The sequence below is a fragment of the Anguilla anguilla genome, chromosome 3 (assembly GCF_013347855.1).
Source record: "Anguilla anguilla isolate fAngAng1 chromosome 3, fAngAng1.pri, whole genome shotgun sequence".
NCBI classification, from domain to species: Eukaryota; Metazoa; Chordata; class Actinopteri; order Anguilliformes; family Anguillidae; genus Anguilla; species Anguilla anguilla.
The window spans coordinates 40327609-40349312 of record NC_049203.1 but is presented as its reverse complement, the minus strand read 5'-3'; the positions used below and the strand labels follow the sequence as shown (position 1 = coordinate 40349312).

The window sequence follows — 21704 nt, the reverse complement described above, 5'->3', positions numbered from 1 at the left end:
CGTGTTGTAGATGGCGTCACGGCGGTTTCATGAGGCGTGGCCATAACGACCAGTTACATTGATGGGGGTACTATCTGCAGTGGAAAACGAAGTACCTGGTAACAAAAGCGAGTAGAGTCGAGTAGAGTCGCGTCGAGTTGAACCGGTACCATACGGTGGAAAAGCGGCTAAAGATGGCGTCAGACTGCTCACCAGTGGACACGAATATATACACTAGTACAAATAATTACACACAAATACATATGAATCCAAATGATTACAATAATCTACAGTCAGCAAACAGAGCAAAAGGAATGGGAAAAAATATTGGCATGACAACAACCAAGCAAAAGTTACACGCAATCTACAACTGGTAAATAGAGCAAAAGGCATAGGCAAATGTTGGAGCCAACAGAACAAGCAAGCAAAAGTCACAGACGGTCCCTAATCAGCAAACACAGTAAAAGGGACTTGTTTAATCTGTACAAAATAAAAAACACCATAGGACTCAAGGAGTTAACATGCTTTGAGCTTGGGGGTATATCTGCCATTTTAAGGGACAACTCTTGGCTAAACTCTGCTCTTTCTCCAATTCTGAACAATCCAGACTTTTCACCAGGGATCTCAGATGCAAGATTTAAGAAATGGGTTGCCAAGGGTATTAGCAGGTTGAGTGATCTCTTCTCTGAAGAGGAATTAATGTCATTGAGCAGGTGGTTCAAAGGTATCAACTCTCAAAACAGGACTTTTTCAGATTTTTACAAACAAGGCATTGTATTATGCATGATACCACTTTGGTAGGCAATCTGGAGAAGCCCTCAGTAGATAGGATGTTATTTCAATCAATGGGGAGGCCATCTGTAAGTTTATTTTATTGTGTCCTGAAAACCAGTTCTTCTGCTGACATGCAGGGGGTCAAAAATGTTTGGCAGGAGTTGTCTGTCACAATAAACAATGAAGAATGGGAAGATATTTGGAAATATGCTAAATTTTTATCAATATGTAATCATACTAAATCAGTTCAACTTCTCCTTACAGTTGATATTATTTTAATCCCTCCTTTTCTTTATGCCTTAAGTGTAAAACGGAGATAGGTACCCTTGCACATTACTTTCGGTCTTGCGAAAAATTAGGATTTTTCATGAGATTAAGAAGATTTTAGAGGTGGACTTAGAAATGAATCCTATGTCATTACTTTTAGGCCTTCCCAATAGACATGTCACATCCACAGGACATGAGAAAGCTATATATCATACTTACCAAATCTAATCATTCTCAGAGATATGGAACAAAATGTGTCCCATATGAGTTTAATATGGAATGCCTCTTACTTTCCAATTATGGGATGATTCAGAGCGTTAACGTGCATTCATTTAGAATTGTGATTAAGCTTTAGCCAGCGCTAATTCATTGCCAGGCGTAAATGGAAAAATAATGCACACCTCCCAGCCAATAAAAATTGAGTATACTGCCAAGCTGTTATATAACTATATATAATTTGAATATTCTTACAAATTTCTGCAAAGCCAGCGAGAAAGCCGTAGTTAGAGACAGCGGTCAACGTTAAAGTATATCAGCCAATATCGGCTATATTTAGACTAAAATGGATGCTTGTCTTTGGGTAAATTATGACCGAAACAGATGGACTAAACTAAAAGTAGGCAAAAGTTCTACAACTGTTTCTGGACTAAATGATGGTCACAAAGGACGGATCAGATTCAGCTCATAAAACAACGTCTGTGGATGTTGGGTACTTGGTGGGCTATATTGCAAATTGTATTGGTTGTATTTTGTGTTACAAATGCATGGTTATGTTGTTTTATTTATTCATTCATTTTTTTCATTTTGATTGTATTGTGCTTGTTACAGTTGGCATATTGTAGCTTCTCGGGCAGGTAATCATTTGAAAACAGATATGCAGCCCCATTGGGTTTATACATGGCCAATGAAAGGATAAATAAGATTGCAATAAATAAATGAACAATAAGTGTAACTATTCAGTAATGTATTATTTTCTAAGGACTATTGAGTGATGCCAATAACCTATTTAATGTGTTGCTTTACTGTTTTACAACTGGAAAGCAATACAAACTCATTGAAACTAAATGAAAACATACCAAATTAATTTTGAACCATAAACAGTGTCAAAGGGCCTTAATTATATTTGTTAAAAACACACAATAAGAAAATGTTTTAAATAAACAAAATAATATACTGTAACAATCAATACATTTCTGAGAAACAATTGTTTACATAAAAGACGCAATATCAGTGATAGTCAGTTTTACTGTATTATAGTCAAATAAAATATTAACTATAGTTGTTCTAATAACCTGTATCAGAGATTTATGTGGGAAGAAAATAACGTTTGGTTTTGCATGGACCTTCCGTGTCTTGTTTTGTTAATTACTTATTCCTATCAAATGTAAAACACTCACTATATCTGATTATTTACTCTAACTCTCCTCTACGAGGCAAAGGTGCTTCTGAGACAAAACCTCAATTCTCATGTGTTTGTAATCAGATCAGTAATTTAATTGTTTGTGATCTGGATTGTGCCAAGATTCCCGTTACTTAATTATTCTGTTACTCATCATTTACAGAATAACAGTGGTTGTTATTGAATACATTTTTAAAAAATCACTAGAAATGAAAGCTCTATTAAACAACAAATACATTGTAAGCTTCCCCTGAGTTGGAAAGGTTGTGTTAACCATGCCAAGGATATACGTCCAGCAGATATTTCATTGATCAGGAAAAATATTCCCATGTAGAATACAGTGGTGTTCATATGGACATTCATGTTGAACATGTCTGAAACTCCTTACAGGTGGAAGACACAGAAATGGCATGAGTGTACACTTGTGCCCGATTCTGTTCGCCAGGGGATGACAGGGGCGGGAGAATCATGTGGCAGAGGGCTGGAGACAAGGGGTAAGTAATTTCAGCCCAGTACATCTTCAGTCAAGTTTTTTGATTGATTGTTTGGAACATAAAAACAGTGCAATATACAGTAACTGTTTTAATGTTAATTTCATATTCTGCCATTGCTGTGGCTACTGGGTGCTGTTTAAAAGTGGTATGTGATGTGTTACTTTCACGCATAGCTTTATTTTTGGCAGCTGTTCAGCTGTTTTGTGTACAGCTTACTATCCCTTGGTGAATAGCCCTTTGACAAAGTCCTTAATTTGACAACAGAAAGTGACAGCAACATAAGGAAGCTGCCAATTTGTCCACTTCAAACAGATCTGGTCAGTGGGAACTGTCATGCAGTGTAGACTTTGAGAACATCATTTAGGCACAGCAGTGTTTTCCATTAATGAAAAGCACAGCAGGATGACAGCTCTTCTGAGGGGGCAGAAAAACATGCTTTTCCCCCTGATCTCAGATTTTACCCCCTCTCCATATATATACACACTTTCACAGCCACACTAGCACACATAAACAATCACACACACGCACATGCACGTGCGCGCACACACACACACGCACATGCGCGCACGTACATGCACACACACACATACACACAAAATGTACACAGGAGTACACATACATACATACTGTACATACATACATACATAAATAGGATACATACATCTAAACATATGCATTGAATCATGTTCTGTATACAAGCACAGTACACAGTCACGCTTGCTTCAATGCACAAAAAATACTGAGATATGATTATAAGCAAAACCAATAAGACAGTTATGGTTAATGTACCGTTTATTTCACATATATCATAAATCAGCAGAGACACAAAGTCAAAACCATTTTCCAAACATTCGGAGTCATTTGGTGTACATAAATTGTTCCTGCAGTAGTGATTTATGGAGGCTGTTAAAGTGAATTATTTTGATGAGAGAAACTGCTGCACTAACCTGAAGTTCACAGTCAGAGAGATATGACACCTCTTTTCTCACTAATTAAAGACCTTTTAATGGTTCAGTATTTTCTTTATGAGAAAACAGCTTTTTTTCCACATTACTGCCTGAATTCTTCCCCAATGTGTATCTCCGAGGAAGGACATTATATTAGAGAACAAAAAACAATCACAGGAATGTGTGTGTGTGTGTGTGTGTGTGTGTGTGTATGTGTGTTTGTAAGACTTGTTCAAATATTTACAACCTCTTAGTGTTAACTGGGCATTTTCAGAATTGGAGAATGTGGAAGATGAACTTTTACAAATTATGGAACCAAGTAATTAATGATTTGCATTGCAGTATAGTTATTAATTTCAGTTAGAACCTATTAATTTGGTTTGTTCTCTTCTAGTCTCTAACCCCATTTTCCCTCCAGTGTAAAATGGGTTATTTTCCCCTTAGAACACTACAGTGTAGCAGCATAATAAGCGACTCCACTCTAGCAGTGAAGCATTGTGGTGGCTGTCAGGCACTTCTTTTTTAATGAACCCTTAACTCATTAACTTCAAGTGCACTTATTCCAACTTGAGTATGACCTTCCCTTTGACCTTTGCAGTTTCATGATGTGAATATGATTTAAATAATACGAAGTATATTAAAATATGTGTGGTAAGATTTTTTTTTTACTTGGCTATGAGTTGAATGAAGAAAGGGCAAAAAAGAAGTTGCTCATTAAAAATAAATGGAAAGAAAATGGGTCCTTCAAGCAAAGATCTGACCTTCTGAATACCCTCACACTCAAGTCATTTTAATCATTTCAACTCAGATTGAAAAAAAAAACATGACGTTCTGTTGTGCACGTACGGTACTGCATGATTTCACTGCCTTGTCTGGAGCATTACATTACATTACATTACAGGCATTTGGCAGACGCTCTTATCCAGAGCGACGTACAACAAAGTGTATAACCATAACCAGGAACAAGTATGACGAAAACCCTAGAGAGAAGTACTGGTCCAAGTGCAGAGAACAACCGCATAGTTCAACTAGGACCCTGACGGTTAAACTGATTAACACTAACACAAACGAGAACAGCAACAATGCACTCCATGGAAAAATACAAGCTGTAGTTAAGACAGTTAATGCACCTAAGTCACCTACGAAACAGCTACCTAGTTACAACCCTAAGCTTACAGTCATTTAAGAGATTACAGGGAGGTAGGGAGGGATGGGGAGAGGTGCAGCCTGAAGAGGTGAGTCTTCAGTCGTCAATTGAAATGGGTCAGTGTCTCAGCTGTTCTGACCTCCACGGGGAGGTCATTCCACCATCGTGGGGCCAGAACAGACAGGAGACGTGTTCTGGAAGCGCAGGTGCGAAGAGGGGGAGGTGCCAGGCGTCCTGAGGTAGCAGAACGGAGGGATCTGGCTGGCATGTAGGGTTTGAATATCTTGTGGAGGTATGCTGGGGCTGATCCCTTGACTGCCTGGTATGCTAGGACCAATGTTTTAAATTTGATGCGAGCTATAACAGGCAGCCAGTGGAGGGTAGTGAGCAGGGGAGTGACGTGGGAGTGTCTGGGGAGGTTGAAGATCAGACGAGCTGCAGCATTCTGAATGAGTTGCAAGGGTCTGATGGCAGATGCCGGTAGTCCAGCCAGAAGAGAGTTGCAGTAGTCCAGGCGGGATAGAACCATTGCTTGGACCAGGAGCTAGGTTGAGTAGGTGGTGAGAAAGGGGCGGATTCTCCGGATGTTATACAGGAAAAATCTGCATGCTCGGCTTACTGCTGCGATGTTCTTGGAGAGGGACAGCCTGTTGTCCATCACCACTCCGAGATTCTTGGCACAGGGTGATGATGTCACTAAGGTGTCCCCTAGGGAAATGGAAAAATCGAGGAGGGGCGAGGAGCAGGAATAAAGATTAGCTCCGTCTTTCCCGGGTTGAGCTTCAGGTGGTGATTGTCCATCCAGCTCTGGATGTCCCTCAGGCAAGCGGAGATGCGGGCAGGGACCTGTGTGTCCGATGGGGAGAAGGAGAGAAAGAGTTGCGTGTCATCGGCATAGGAGTGATAGAACAAGCCATGGGCAGAGATTACCGGGCCAAGGGATCGGGTGTATAAGGAGAAGAGAAGGGGACCGAGGACTGAGCCCTGGGGAACTCCGGTGGTGAGGGGACGGGGTGGTGATACCTTACCCGCCCAGGCAACCTGGAAGGAACGGTCAGAGAGGTAAGACTCAATCCAGTCAAGGACTGTGCCACAGATCCCTGTTGCTGCCAGGGAGGACAGGAGGATAGAGTGCTCCACAGTGTCAAATGCAGCGGAGAGGTCTAGAAGAATCAGGACAGAGGAGAGGGAGGCTGCTCGTGCGGCATGGAGTGACTCACTGACCGAGAGGAGTGCAGTCTCGGTCGAGTGGCCAGGCCTGAAGCCAGACTGGTGGGGGTCAAGCAGGTTGTTCTGAGAGAAGAAAGCAGAAGAGTTGGTTAGATGCAGTCTTTGTGATGAACTCTAACTGTGATCTTGGCCAAAATTGAGTATTGTTTGAGTATTTAATTTAAAATATGTTCTGGAAAGAGTTGTCCTGTGAGTGGTATGTTAGAGTCAGTTGTCTTCACTTAATCATTATTGAATTGGCTATGTATTAACCAAAACAACCACCACACACACACACACACACACACAGACTTTGTCCAGAAATGCCTGTCAGCAGACACATCAGCCATCCATATTCATGTAAGTAGCAGTATGTGAGTTCTTCCAAATCATGCTGAGCTGTTGTAGAATGTCTTATATTAAGTTAAGGTGTTATCATGGGATTACAAATATATACTATGAATTATGTACGCAGTATATTGCGAGTCACTGGAAATAAATATGTTCCCTTGCACCCAAACAGAGAGTTTGCTTCACCTGTGCATTACACTTTAAGCTCAGGTTCTCATCCTGAATTAATTTTGTCTCTCGCTGCATACTCTCTAAGAAAAATCTAAATGCGCTGATGCAGAATCTTTTGAATGGAGGCTGACGATGACCCATATGCTTTTCAGTAATTCATTACAAATGCTATTGCATGCTTTTATTCCTGTTGCTTATGTCTACAACAGAGCATGATGTATGGAGAGATGTGACCTCCGTGTATTCTTTTGATTCGGTTATCCTGTTCCTATCAAATAAAGCAGCGGAACCAATAATACTGGTAGTTTGATGGCATTTTGCGGAAATGCAAATTAGTTGGCCAGGGTGTGAGAAGACTCGCTGAATCAGCATTTGGTTGAATAAATTGTGGGCCAAATTAGAGGAGCAGTAAACTGCAGTAAATGAGGCATGAACAGGGGTGGCTATGCATAACCAGAGAGAGAGAGAGAGATGGGATGCCTATAGTCTCTCAAACATTGGCACATTAGGCATCATATAAGCTGCATGATAATAGGTGTGCTGTTGGGAAGTAGGTATGCATTCAGACTAAAATTGTCTGCATTAACCTGGATGTGTCCGACAGTTCAGATGTGTATGAACTTATATGAGCACAATTGTTATTGTGTGAAAGCCAGTGTGATGCTCTTCCTGGGTAATAACAACCCCTGTGAGCCCACTGTACACATGTACACATGCTTTAGCCAGTATTGTCTGTGACAAACACCCAGCCTTACTTAATACACGCTATGGGAAATGTTATGAATATTGTATGTACTTATACTTAATGTATTCACTCTTCGTCTGTGAAAAACGGTTCAGACTTCCACTAAAGCTAAGGAGATTTCAGAGTTATGGTGGAGGCTGTAGCTGTAGAGGAATATAATGAGTGAAGCACAGTCTAGCTTCATACTGTGAGCGACCCTCGTTGGTGATAAAATGGTGTGCCAAACATACCAGTCCCACAGAAGGAAACGATGGTCAAAGATACTAAGAAGTCAGCCACCTGTGGCAAAACATGCAAGGACTAAAACTAAAAGGTGTTTGCCAGTGCCCCAATGCACGCTCCAGAAATTATACAGCGTTTAGGATCCAATGCAGCACAGTATCGTGAGCCAGATTCCCAATCTGTCTTCAAGGTCTGGTGTTCCACATTTCATCTCTGGTTCTTTTGGAATAGTCTTTTGTTTTTTGCATTTTGGATTCCTTTGGGACAAATAAGCTGTGGTTTGATATCTTCTTTCATTCATTTCATATGTACAATATTTTCCTAAGAGGTTTATTTTCTTGGTTTATCACCTGCTTTCTGTCCTTTCACTATTAAATGTGTTCTTGTGTTAGTTAATGTATAGCTTTGAATGTTGTGATTTGAAACATATAAATTTATTAAGAGCAGTAAATTGCATTCTAGTGTAGTGTTGTGGCCCTGCGATAGATTGCCTGCCTGTCCAGATTATTCCTGCTTCTCACCAAATGCACGCTGGGGTAGGCTCCAGCACACCCCTGCGACCCAGGATAAGCGGGTATAGATAATGGATGGATGGATGTAATGTTGTGGGTTCATTCATAATGGCTGCACTATATGCAGTGAGGCACGTGACTTTTCCAAATTCATAAAATGTAGTTAGGGTTGTCTTTAGTGTTTTAGTCATATGATGAACTGGGAACAATGTCAGTAACGATAAATGTAGATGTATAGATTAATATTTTAAAGAGACGGACAAGGGTGTTTTAATTGGAATATAGTGTGTGTCGTTCAAAACTGCTCAATAGAACTTGCAAGTAAGCATGTCTGTACACTATCCTCCTGTTCTGTGGAATTAATGAGAATTGACAAGCCCCATTCTTGGGGCGAGAAGTCTGACAAGCTCTTTTTAAGAGGAAGAAAGGTCCCTCCAATGTCCTTTTGAGCAGTCAGCAAACATCATCACCTTTCCGAGTAACTGCATTATTATAGCTGATCCCTGTCACAAGACAAGATAAGATTAAAATGTTAATGATTTGGAAATAGTGTGAGCGACAGAGCTATAGAGCCAAGGAGAGGCAGAAATAATTGTGGGGGAAAAAATGTATCCCTCAGGTAACCTTGAGGACAAAATTAGGATTTCACTGTTGTTGAATTTCATATTGCGGGCGCACCGCTAAGAGATGAACAGTCCAAATTCAGTATGTTAATCAGTTGACAGAACATTGAAAATGTGTCATTTGGAATTGGTAGTGGAAAATGTCATGCCCGTATGTGTTGCATTTTGTCAATGTGATGTTTTTAGCACCGTAGGAAGTGATAGTATGCAACAGTTGGCGAGTGGCTTATCTTAGTAGAAGAAATGAATATTTTTAAACTGTTCAATTATTTTTGTTTTTTAAAACTGAGAGGTGAGAAATGTTGGGGAAATATGAATAGATGCAAATTGTATTTGGCAAATTTATTAGTTGTTTGTCCTTTATTTTAAAGAAATGTGCTGTTTTTTATTTTTATCCTTCCTGTAATTTATCATCCGATGCCTCTCTCTTCTAAGGAAAGAGATTTCCAATATTTCTTTGTCAGAGAAAGTAACAAAGACACCAAAATTTAAGGAACAGAAAAGTCCTCATGTCAGTGCTTGCTACCACCCTGCTGGCTTCTTCTAACCTCTTCAGAAGTCATGTCTGTGTACTGCCCACATTGTCGTCAGTATAGATGTTTGTATAGCCAAGTCTGTCAGCGAGCAAAATTTAAAAGTCAAATACGAATCAATAAGGCAAGTTAGCTAAAAGAATTCTTCTTAAATCAATGAATCATCAAAGATACCAATTCCAAGATAACTGCAATTCACCCCCAGAGGGATGAATGTGGTCTTCAGAGCAGTCATTTGGGTTCATTTAAGTGATAATGGCTCACTTAAATAAAAACCATTTAAAACAACCCGCCAAATAAAAACATTAATGTCAATCGTTTTTCGCTGGTGAATATTTACACTCAGATTGAATGACCAAATATCATATAGTGGCACATAAATGTTGAAATCAATGGCAGGGGACACAACCAGGGCCTTGCTTTTTTACTAGTCCATTTCACATATATAGCCTAACTCTAGCTCAAGACCATAATATCTACATTAATGCTCCATTTCGACATCAGCGTGAACCGAGCCATGGCATTGCTGGTTATAGGAAGCTCCCGTAGATGTACGTGCACATTAAAATATGAGTAAGCCGTTATGATTCACTTTTTCTTCATTAGCAAGCTACTTAGGCCATACAAACTTTATTAGTAAAAACATAAATATACACTCTGATAAAATTGATTGTAAAATGTAATTCCATATGCTGGCCAATAAGCCTGCCCTATTTCACCTTTTTTGTGAAAGCAGAGGTTGTATAGATAAAACTAGATAAAAAGCCTGTCAGTCTCATGCCAGGATTTATGTACCTTCAGCAGGATATACCTTTTCTGACCCGAGACTCCACCCGAACTGTGAATCTATCATTTCCCCAGGATGCATGCTGGGAAAAAGCACCCAACCAGAAATAAAAGTCGAGCTCAAGCCAGGATCAGATCTTTTATGATTTATAATTACTGCTGCTTGACAGATTGGGCCTTTGAAAGCAAGCTCACCAATCAGACAAAAAGGGACAATGCTCCTTTGACTCAAAAAGGCCCAGTGTGTGTCGACATGCTCTAGTTTAAACCTGAACGCCTGTTCTCCGCTACGAGATAAGTACTTGCCCTCAGCTGCGGTGCTGTTGGGAATAACACACAGGGGCTTGTGGATGAAATGGATGCACTCAGATTTTCAGAAGGTAATGGCCTGCCCACAGCTGTTGAGTCTGTAATTTACCTGTATGGGGCCCTGGATTACAGAGAGGAGAGGAGCAGAGGATGAAACCCCGGGAGAATCCCGCTGAACAGACACAGAGACTCTTAACGACTCGCGCTTTAATCGCATAGCCCCAGCAATTGTGCATGAAATTGGGTATTTACATCTTATTTTCGATGATGATGGACCATCAGAGCCCTCCAGAGAAGCAGAATTGCAAGGAATGATCAGCACCTTTTCATCTTTAAGGCTTTATGGTCTGATTGCCTGAGATTCGCCTCTCATTTTGTCTATTAGAACAAATGAAAGTCAAGCCGAAGAGGGACTGAAGGGCGTGTCTGTTCCAGTGGTGGCTGGTGGGCGTGGAAGCAGGGGAGGACAGAAATGTTTTTGTGCAATAATTATTGTGCGGGGTTTTTTTTTTTTTTTTTTTTTTTTTTTTTTTTTTTTCAAAAACCTTTTATGAAAATCATTGCTAAAACAACACCTAGAAGTTGATAAAAATGAAACTTAGAATGTTCATCTTGGTAATGTCTTGGAAAAAACAATGATAGATATGGCTAATTGTAATTCAAATCTCACAGACTTGAACTCCTAAGATCAAATTGTTCCACTATTAAATCTACAATATTGATTTGATTTGAATACCAACAATAATAATGAATTAAACTCTGTAGACTTAAGAAATGCAAAAGTTTTAATGGTGTGAATTTTTCAGGAGACATTGTAAAGTGAAGATCTTCAAATATATGTAAGTAAATACCAATACATACAGATCGGAGCAGTACAACAAAAAAAGAAACACCGAAAATGTCTGTAATACTAGTATTAAATTCTTATTTAATGGCCTATAAAACTCCATCTGAATGGCATGTCTTCCTGTTGCTTCCAGTGGTGATCGAATGGTCTTGCTCTCTCAATGGGTGCATCCCATTACTTTGGAGGAAAGGAGAGAAGGAGGAGACATTGGGACAGCTTACCTGCTTCTCCATCATCACAGCCTACATTGACTATTGATGAAATAGCCCAATCGTACGCATTATAAACAATCCCATAACCAAACCCAGATCTTACACATCAGCCCATTTAAAATAGTTTGTAAGTTTCAAGTACAAGTAGTTGCATGTGCAGTAGCCTGTACAAACAGCAACATTAGATCAAAGTAACATCTCATAGTGCACGCAGACATAACAATTTACTGTAATTCCAGAAGCCCAATTTGCCCAATGTCTGAACATAGTACTAATTCACCTCATATACTACAGTTATATTGTGACAGCCTACATTCTATTGCCAGTTCATTGCTAATTCAAAAACATTGCTGTAGATTAGTCACTGTCACTGCACTTATTTATTGTATGTATTAACCTTTATTTATACTGGGTAGGCTGACTGAGCACACATGCTCTTATGCAACAACACCCTGTGAATGCTCACGCAGGCATGAGGGGAACATGCAAACTCCACACAGAAAGGCTCCATATTATCTGATTATCTGTTCATATTATCCAAGTTACGGTATTGCTTCTCAATCTTCAGTGTTCACATTGAAAAACATTTATTTCCCAGTGTAATATCTGAAATATAGCTGAAATATAGAAATTAGCTAATAAATACATAGTGTACTTTGGATGCAGGCATGCTATTCACATACTGAAATAATGGTAGCTGGTAGCCGTGCATGTTTATTTGAGCAACATGCATACAGGAAAATAACAAACCTTCTTCCCTGTCTTAAGTTGCCTAATTGTCTGATGGATTAGAGCCACAAAACCAACTGACATTTAGTTATGCGCTGTAGACATTCTACCCTTCGGGAAGGATGCTATGTGTGATAATAATAAAGTACTGAGCCACACACACATTTGACTAAATATCTTGCATAATTGGGCAAATTCAAGTTTTCTCATCTCTGTTTTCTAAAGTTTGGATGGTATCAGATTCTGTAGGATGGTCTTTCTATGGGCATGTGCATGGTAATGTCACACAGAAATGTGAAAAGGCTTCCGCGATAGGGGCGACATAGGAGGAGGAGGTAAGAGCGGTTGTCTGGCAGTCGGAGGGTTGCCGGTTCAATCCCCGCACTGGGCGTGTTGAAGTGTCCCTGAGCAAGACACCTAACCCCTAACTGCTCTGGTGAATGAGAGGCAACAATTGTAAAGCGCTTTGGATAAAAGCGCTATATAAATGCAGTCCATTTACCATCTAGCATACACCGATGCATCCTCTACTAGAAGGAGAAGAGGAGCTGAGTTTGAAACAACTATGCCGGTTTCCTCCACAATGATCGGTTTACGGAGCATGGAGGAGACTAGGTGGTAGTGGAGGAAAGGAAAATACATTTTTTGAGTTTTTGGATGCACCACTGTAAGGGCAACAAAAACAAAAGTACTGTCGAGTAAAGTGTTATTAGCTAGCTTGGTAGTTAAAATTAGATAACATTAGCTAGTGCCAAATACTTTCCTTTGCCAAGCTCCTCCAAATGTGTGACAAAAATAATTCCTACAATCTCTGCTTCTTGCCCTACTCCCTTCAAAAAATCTATAAATTTGCTCAACTATATTTTATCACAAGCTTCTCTCTCTCTGTATCTTTCATGAAATCTCTTTACAGTCTTACAATTGAACATGACAGCTTGCACGCATCGTGACACTAGATCAACCCCTATATACTTTAATTGGATGGACAGGATGTCATTTTTCTTTTTTGATGGCTGATTGGTTTTGATTGGTTGTCCTCAGTAAGTGTCATTTTTGCAATGTAAAAGATAGGAGAGGAGAAGCTGTGGTAAAGAGGTTATATTTGAATGGATGCTTATTGAGGCTTGGATGCGTCCTTGCTGCTACGTGTTTCCATTGCACTAGAGGATGAGAGGTTGTGATTTTAATATTAGCCATAGGGGTCTTGTGTATCCTAGATGCTTAAAAATGGATATGAGAGTGATTGAAAGTGATTTGTTGTTATTTTTATTTAATTATTTTAGATTTTAGTTTTTTGTTTGTTTTTCCACTTTGAATTCTTGAAAACGATGGCCTTCCTTCTCCTCCATGGACGGGACTGTACTGATAACAAATTTGGTCATGATCTACTGTGAGACGGGACTGTGACCGTAACCAAGAGACCAAAGTGATTTTTTCATTTACACCCCGCAAAAGTGTAAATACACAAAACACGTCACAGGGAGACGAGCTGACATCTTACACAAAGTGGATGCAAGTTTGTCAGGAAAGTGATGGTGCCGTCCTTTCTGGTTTCTTCAGCCGTGGCGTGCACTGGCGAGGACGATGAGCCGGAGGATGTTACGGCATGCCTGCAGTGGGCTGGGGCCATGCCGCTGCAGGTCCGGGAGTGCCGGGTGCCGTGCAGAGACGACTGCACGCTCAGCAGCTGGTCCAAGTTCACAGAGTGCCCCGAGTGTGGAGGCTGGCGTAGTCGCAGACGCTCTCTAACAGGTAATACACTGCGCACACACCAGCTATTAGCTTCCACTATTTTACTCTATCTCTCTCTCTCTCTCGCTCTCTATTCTCTCTCTCTCTCTCTCTCTCTCTCTCTCTCTCTCTCTCTCTTTCTCTGTGGTTATGCAATTTTCAATAGGGAAGATTCCATTTGTCCTCATAATATGTATTTTAGCTGATGCTTCTGACCTTGTGTAAAATTTGATTGCACTTATCTGTAGCGTCCATAATTAAAACTTAAATTAGCTAAATGTTAGGCCAAATATCTGCTTACGTTAGCCTAGCCTACATTGCTCAGTTTGCATTTAAATTAGCCAGACATGAAGGGTCTGGTCTGCACTTACATTAGTGAAATGGTATTAAAAATCTGAATTTCAGTAATTACCTGGGTTATGTTTTAAATGGTTTTTCTTTGTGCAAACATCGAAGTTTAAGTACTTTACTGTGTCCTACAAGGTCACATGCAGCTTTCTATTAAATGGGAGAACTAAGAGCTACAGATACTGAAAGGTTTATTTGTCTTATGTGCGTACAGCAAAACATACTTGACTCTGTTGTACTTTGCGGATTCTTGAGGAATTCTTGAGAACCATCACCTCTGGTGCCACAGCCCATAAAAGGAATGGTGACTTGTAAAACCCAAACTAAAATTTCAGGTGTAAATTTACTTATATCTGGGTGTTAACCTGGAGACAGTGGAGGCCACAGCAAATTCTAATGTGAATTAGTGAAGCTTGTTATCTCAGAGGTTTGCAGCACTTCATCATAGTGGGTATGTTTGTGCAAGAGTAGGGGTGAAGTCACTATGTGCTGGGGATGGAGAGTGTGTGGGGTCAGGGTAGAGTCTAAGTGTGCTGGGTTTGAATAAGACTGCTGGTTTTGTCTTCTTTGGCCACATCTCTCATTATGCTCCATTTCCAGTCTTTTTCCAATTAGACAATAATGTCCATATTCACATATTACCCACTGAGAAAAATCCTGTAATCATAATAATATTGAGACTGTGAGGTGAGAGGGAGTTTGTCACATGTTTTGGTGGGAGCTTGAAGCAGACAGATTGGGGCTCTGCTGGACACACTGTGAGTGAATTCACACTGTTAAAACAATGGAACCTGCCACTGAACAACAGAAGCATATGGCAGCATGCTAAGGCCCAGAGGAAAGGGATTAGTTTGCTGAGGAGAGCATATGAGCTGGACTCAGTGGAGAGACTGCCCCATATCTGAGGAGGACATTCACAATCAGCGGCGTATTGCTGGGGGCATCCCCGGGTGAAGCCCCAGATCTGTGTTCAGCCCTGCATGATAATCAGTTTATCACCGTTGTAAACATGGGGGAGCCATGGGGAGCTCAGCTTCCGTGAAAAAGACCTGAGCTCCTGTGAAAGAGACCTGAGCTGCCCTGAAAGCAGTAGACGCTGAAGTTCGATATTGCACACGGTGTCCGCGATCCCAGCTTCACAATCGCCCCTGCACCCCCCTATTTCTCCTTCTGGTCCATGCTCACATTCGGCCCCCCACCCCCCATCTGTGATCACAATCTCAATTTACCGCATGATATTCAAATAATTTTCTCCTGGTGGAAATTGCCTCCGGACCTCTGCACAGGGGCTTAGCCTCAAATCTCTGAATGGTAGAAACACCCCGGTTAATGATCTTTGCTAGTAATCACAATTGACCATCTGCTTTGGACCAAGGTTGACTTTCTCTATACTCTAAAAGCTGAGTTCTTTCTCTGTTGTTTTTAAAGAAAATGTACAGTATTCCCTGTGACTGCTCTAGGATCACCTCCACTGACTGAGCCACTGAAAAACTCGATTAAATGAAGCATTTTTTGGGCAACTAACCCAGCTATTCAGTCCTCCTTTAAATTGATCAACCCCTACATCTAAACAGGGCACTTAACCACTTCAAGCGCCTATGAAAACTTAAATCAACTGCAGACCTTCTAACCTGCATACAATCTGTACACTAGGGATGGATTTTCACATCAAAGTGCACTATTACTCATTGTTATTCTAAAATACACAAAAAGGGACCTTTTTTCAACTTCAGCCTAGTCACCGTTCTTTGAAAAGATCCCTCCTCTCTGCCCTGAGTCCCTCACTTGTCGCTCCATCACTGCCTGGATATTGCTTTGGTTCTCCCATTATTTATCAGCGCTCAACACAGCTGAGAATTATCTTTGTGTTTAATATATTTACATCTGAAATAAAACATAACAAGGTTTGATGCTTTACGAAGCACTTAATCAGCTTATCAACTTAATCAGTGTTGTAGTAATTTTGCTGATTGTAAGCTAGCCAACTGGCTAACAATGAATAACACACAGTAATGTTGCAGGTGTTAGGCAAATTTTGCTGTTTGCCAGAGACATGATTCATTATTATGAATTATTTTTTAAACAAAATGTGCCATGCTTTCAGTGGTAATGGACTGTCAGCATCCTTGAATTCTTTTTTTTCACTTACTTGCCCCACTTTCCTGAAAAAGAAAAATCCATTAAACCAGTAGTTAAATTTGTATGGCTTGAACTGGTAAAACAGAAAATAACCAAGGTAACAAATGCAATTTCAATATGTGAATATGTTCAAAAAGGGCAACTTCCAGACTTTTTTCTCACTTGCAAATTTCACTGTCAGTGCTGAGCTGTCAGTGAAAAACCTTCATCACAGCATAGAAACACAGCAGTGGACAAAATATATATAGCCTATCCTCCCACCTGTCATGTATAGTTACAGTAGATGAGGTGAATTATTGCACTGTTAGGAAATTTAGCACGTTGGGATTCTGAAATTTGAAAAAAATAAATTAAATAATCCTTGTCTGTGCTTTTGATGCACCAAGAGCACAGCCTGGCACTTCCCCAGGCTGTCAATCTTGATTATAAATTTATATTAACTTTACTAATTTACATCATAAATTTAAAAGAAGTTTTTTCAGGGCCAAAAAGTGGAATGTTATTGATGGACCAAGTGAATCACCTGATCTGAATCCAACTGAACACGCGTTAAACTTGTTAAGTGAAACGCATCTTGATAAGACTGTCAAGACTGAAGGCAAAAATCCCCCAAAACAAACAGGAACTGAAGATGGCTGCATTACGGGGCTGGCACAGTATGACCAGGGAAGATGTCCAGCCTGTGGTGATATCTATGGGTTGCAGACTTCAAGCAGTCATCGAATCCAAAGGATTTGCAACTAAGTATAAAGAATGATGACTTTATACTATAAGATAATTGGTAATTTGTTAATTACTTTTGGTCTCCTAAAATGGGGGACTATGTATAAAAGGGCTGTATTTCATACATGGATCACTGGATGCCCTTAAATTAAAGCTGACAGTCTGCACTTCATATTCATTGTTTATTGTCAAATCCAGTGTGCTTGAGTACAGAGCCAAAACAAAAATTGTGTCACTGTAAAAATCCTTACTGCATGGTGTATATAAAGAAGGCCGATCCTTGGGTGAAATACTGCCACTAATCTGGGGCCTGATTACCTCGCATTGGGTCTCCTGGGCGAGGGTGTCTGATGGTGAAAGACCCAAAACACCATAGTACCGCAGGCTACATCACTGATTATGTGTCCTAGTGCATCTAGAGATGTACTGTTCCAATAGCATCCCTTTATTTTGCAGATTATTCGCCCCTCAACAATGGCATTGGTTTGATGGTAGCTTTGCCTATCTATATGTTGTGACGTGGTAATTTTTGCCTTGCTAATCACACTTATGGTAAGTTTCTTTGGCTAAAAACGTCTACCAAACAACTAAATTGTAAGTGGAATTTATGATTATCTTTACTTGAATCAATGTGGTCAGATAAGTAATTTGATCTCTCTGTTGAAAAGGCCAAAGAAAAACTTGGTGTGAACTCTCATAGGAATTTGGAGGTAACTCACTGGAACTCTCCAGATGATGATGATGATGATGATGATTACATGCCTGCTTACATTTGCATGTATTATCAGTACACCAAGAAATAAGACTTGAATTGCTATTTTTTAGTTATAACAACATATTTGAGCATTTTCTTATATGTTCTATTAAATTTATTCACAGCAATAATTAGAGGTCTAATGAGAAGTGAGGAGTGTGTTTTTGCTGTGTGAGCATTAGTGCAGTATATCAGTGCATTTGAAAACAGTCGGTTCTCTGTTGGGAATTATACTGCATCAGTAGATAGTGTTTGCTGTTCTAATGATGGTGTGACGAGTGTGTTTTCATTTTGATCGACAGCGTGTCAATGAGGAGTACATTGTTTTCTGTGCTGTGTGAGAGTGTGCGTCAGTAAAGAGCGTGCGCTCTGCAGCATTAGTCACTATTGTCAGAGAAGAACATATTCTTTCTCAACGAGTCACATCACTTGTATGCTAATAATACTCATTTAATGAGACGTTCGTGACTAATTGTGACCGTGTCATGTTGCGAACTCCGAAGAAGAGTTAATAGCCTCTCAAAGAGTGATCTTTATGGTGTGAAATGTGTTCATTTCCCCCCCATTAGCGCAATGGGATTTGGTCAGATTGCGAAGAGGGATGAGGAGTTTGAGTGGAACGGAGGAGGGCGTCTGCGCCGGCCTGTGCACTCCCTTCGGCATGTGACCTTTAGTTTCCCAGTGCGTACTGAAATTCCCCGTTCCGTCTTTAGAAACACGCCCCGGCGTATGTTGGAGGCACAGTCACGGGATCTATTTAGGATGTTGGATAACAATAATGTGTGAGAAATAGAAGCACTTAGTATTTTCACAACAGTAGTGATTTTGTGGCTTTAATTAGGACCTGGGTATGCGGTGTCGGCACGTCAGACTCTGTTGGGAGACAAGTGCTTCGGTTTATTAAGAAAAATGTCAGTGTGATTACAGAAACACATTATGTGTGAATGCATTCTTTCATGCGTCAGCAGACCAGTTTTTCTACATGAACTGAGCAGGCTTACACTCTTGGAGGGTACATACATTTGATGTTCCCGGTGCCAGTTGCACATAATCTTTAATTTCATTCATATCTTAGAAGATGCATTTAGAAAATGGGAAATGAGCTCTTACTGCTTTCATTTTTCTTTTTTTTCTCGTGAGAAACGCCTAATGGTGGCAGCTGAAATATTGTGCATTAATCGTCCCCTGAGGACATTGGTAATAACCTGAAAGTACCTCCGATTGCAGTTTACTGAGTCAGTGTTCCTGGAGTCTCTGGGATACAAATATGGTTTTGAGCTTTTTTTTTTTTAACTTTTACCTGTTTAAACTTTCATGCCAAAATGTTTAAAACATGATGTTTTATCCTGTTTCTTTTAAAAACAATTACTGTCATTCTTTTCTAATATTCTTCCTGTTTTTTCTTCTTTCCAAAGCTCTGTCAGATTCAGTAAATTTTAGCTAAATTATGCCACCGGATGTGAGGCCCTGTCTTATATGGCCACCAAATGTGTAATTCACACAGCATTGCTTCACTCCATCATCTCCCTATGACTCTGGTATTGACTGCTTGTGTCCACAAATTCAGAGTAATGGCACTGTACCCAAAATGGCAACAAATGTTATTTCTGCCTAATTAGCTTTATTTGTCTCAACTTTGGACATTCACTGTTCTATATGTCTATATGTGTGTGACATCAATCATTTAGAGTTTGTATCCCAAGAATGAACCCATATGAGCTCAATAATGTTTAGGACAAAGGCATATTTGTTCTTGATTTGGCATTGTACTCCACAATTTTAGATTTGTAATCAAACAATTCAAATGTAGTTAAAATGCAATTCTGATGTGTATCTTCTGTACTGTTAAATGATGTATTTCCAACATTGCTAATTTAATGGCATGTTTAAGATGTGTGCTTCGCTAAAATAGTGTTCATATTTTTTATTTTCTCACAAAATGGCTGCGTACATCTCTCTGCAATGCAGGCCGGAGTAAGAAGAGAGAGAAGTGCCAGAGAATGGAGCTATATCCATTGATGGAGACAGAGGCTTGTCCTTGTGCTGAGTTCTTGTCTCAGCCCTATGGGAACTGGTCCGACTGCATCCTCCTCGACGCTCAGATGCCCAGCCCTCTGCAGGGCTGGAGGGAGTTCCGCGAAGCGAAGGAGTGTGGGCAGGGTGTCCGCTACCGTGCTTTGGCCTGCGTAGACCAGGAAGACTGCCTCGTTAACCCCACCCTCTGCAGCAGCACAGGTAAGAATTCTCAATGACCTCACCATCTTTCATGATTGCTCTCTGCCACCCCAGGTAGCCTCCTCTCTGGCAGTCAGACAGTCTGTAGGCCAGCTCAGTGTGCTCTGATTTACAGCACCACATGGTAGATTAAGAATGAGAATTATCTTCTTATTCAGGGATCACTGTGTAGTCATCAAATGAAGGAGGTGCATCTTGAGCAGTCCGTCCAACACAGACCTGTCTCATCTGAGTGTCTTTGTCCATTCTCTAATGGTACCCATTAATCTTTTACTTCCAGGGTATATGGAGGAGGTCTGTCACATCCCATGCCCTTTGGACTGTAAGCTAAGCGACTGGTCAGCCTGGTCGGGGTGCAGCGCCCCCTGTGGCAGCGGAGTGAAAGTCAGGTCTAGGTGGCTTCGGGAGAAAGCCTTCAATGGTGGTCGACCTTGTCCTAAACTGGACCTGAAGAATCAGGTAAGATATACCACAGGACACATACGCATCCTATGTGGCACATTGGAGAGACAAACTGGTGTTGGTGTCAGAGATTTCCATCTATCCTTTCTGCAAACATATTGTGATACTATTAAAACTGCTGTTACTAAAAAAAGTTCTATTTATAGTAGTATTGTCAAGTATGTATAGTAACTAGAAGTAAAACTCAGTCGAAATGCTTAATTGGGCTTTTTGTGGTTACACTGAAGATATGTTGCACAGTGTTTTCATGTTTCTGATGTTAAAAACCTCAAAAACCAGCTGGGTTGTTTGTGTGTGTGACACTGTGCAGGTTTACTATTTAGTGCTCAAGGTTACAGTAATTCACATGTTAACCTATCAAGTTATGTATGAGCAATTTGGGTGTATTCCCTGATTACAATAAGAATTGTAATTTGAATTTTTTATGCAAGGCTTGCTGTGCCACAGTGCCTATTATTGTATTATATTCCTAAAAGCTTGTTCTACTGGGAAATTGATCGTGAGAATGGTTTGAGAACTAAGTACATTGTAAGGAGTTTATTGTTTGCATTGAAATGGTAACATAAGAATTCTTGTAGTCCCACACAGTATTCTAACTCTGGAATAATGGTTGTAATTAGTATTGTTATAGCAGCACAGGCCTGGCTCTATTCCCATGCTGTCGTGAGCACTCTAGTCCGTTGCCTCCTGTGTATTCCATGTATCTGCTGATTTCACATTGTAAACTCGTCCCAGCTCTTGTCATTTCTTGTCTCAACTATTACAATGCCTTGGTGGCCTGCTTGCCAGTCTGTACCATCATGTCAACGCATCTCGACCCAGAATGCTGCTGGCCTGATCTTCAACCTGCATAAATTCACACAAGCTATGCCACTTTTGAACACCCTTCACTGGCTTCCAATGGGTGCCTACATTCAGTAGCCAATGGCACTGGGAATGTGTCAAAGCAAGTTGCATGAATTATGCTCATAGTTTTGCGGTTATATTGCTTTTGATGGTATTTAAACCTTACCCCTACAGTTGATAAAGGACTACTGTATTGTAATGATAGCGTAA

General features: G+C 40.3%; 1 protein-coding gene across 6 annotated transcripts in view; it reads left to right on the top strand.

Annotated features, from left to right (window-relative positions):
* LOC118223263 (thrombospondin type-1 domain-containing protein 7B-like) overlaps positions 1-21704 on the top strand; it is a 351386-nt gene that overhangs the window by 286566 nt on the left and 43116 nt on the right. For all 6 annotated transcript variants that reach the window (XM_035409549.1, XM_035409550.1, XM_035409551.1 and 3 more), the window contains 4 exons: positions 2810-2913; positions 13817-14008; positions 19920-20186; positions 20467-20645. In XM_035409549.1, coding sequence (XP_035265440.1) covers positions 2810-2913; positions 13817-14008; positions 19920-20186; positions 20467-20645 — 742 coding nt within the window. The remainder of the gene's footprint in view (positions 1-2809; positions 2914-13816; positions 14009-19919; positions 20187-20466; positions 20646-21704) is intronic.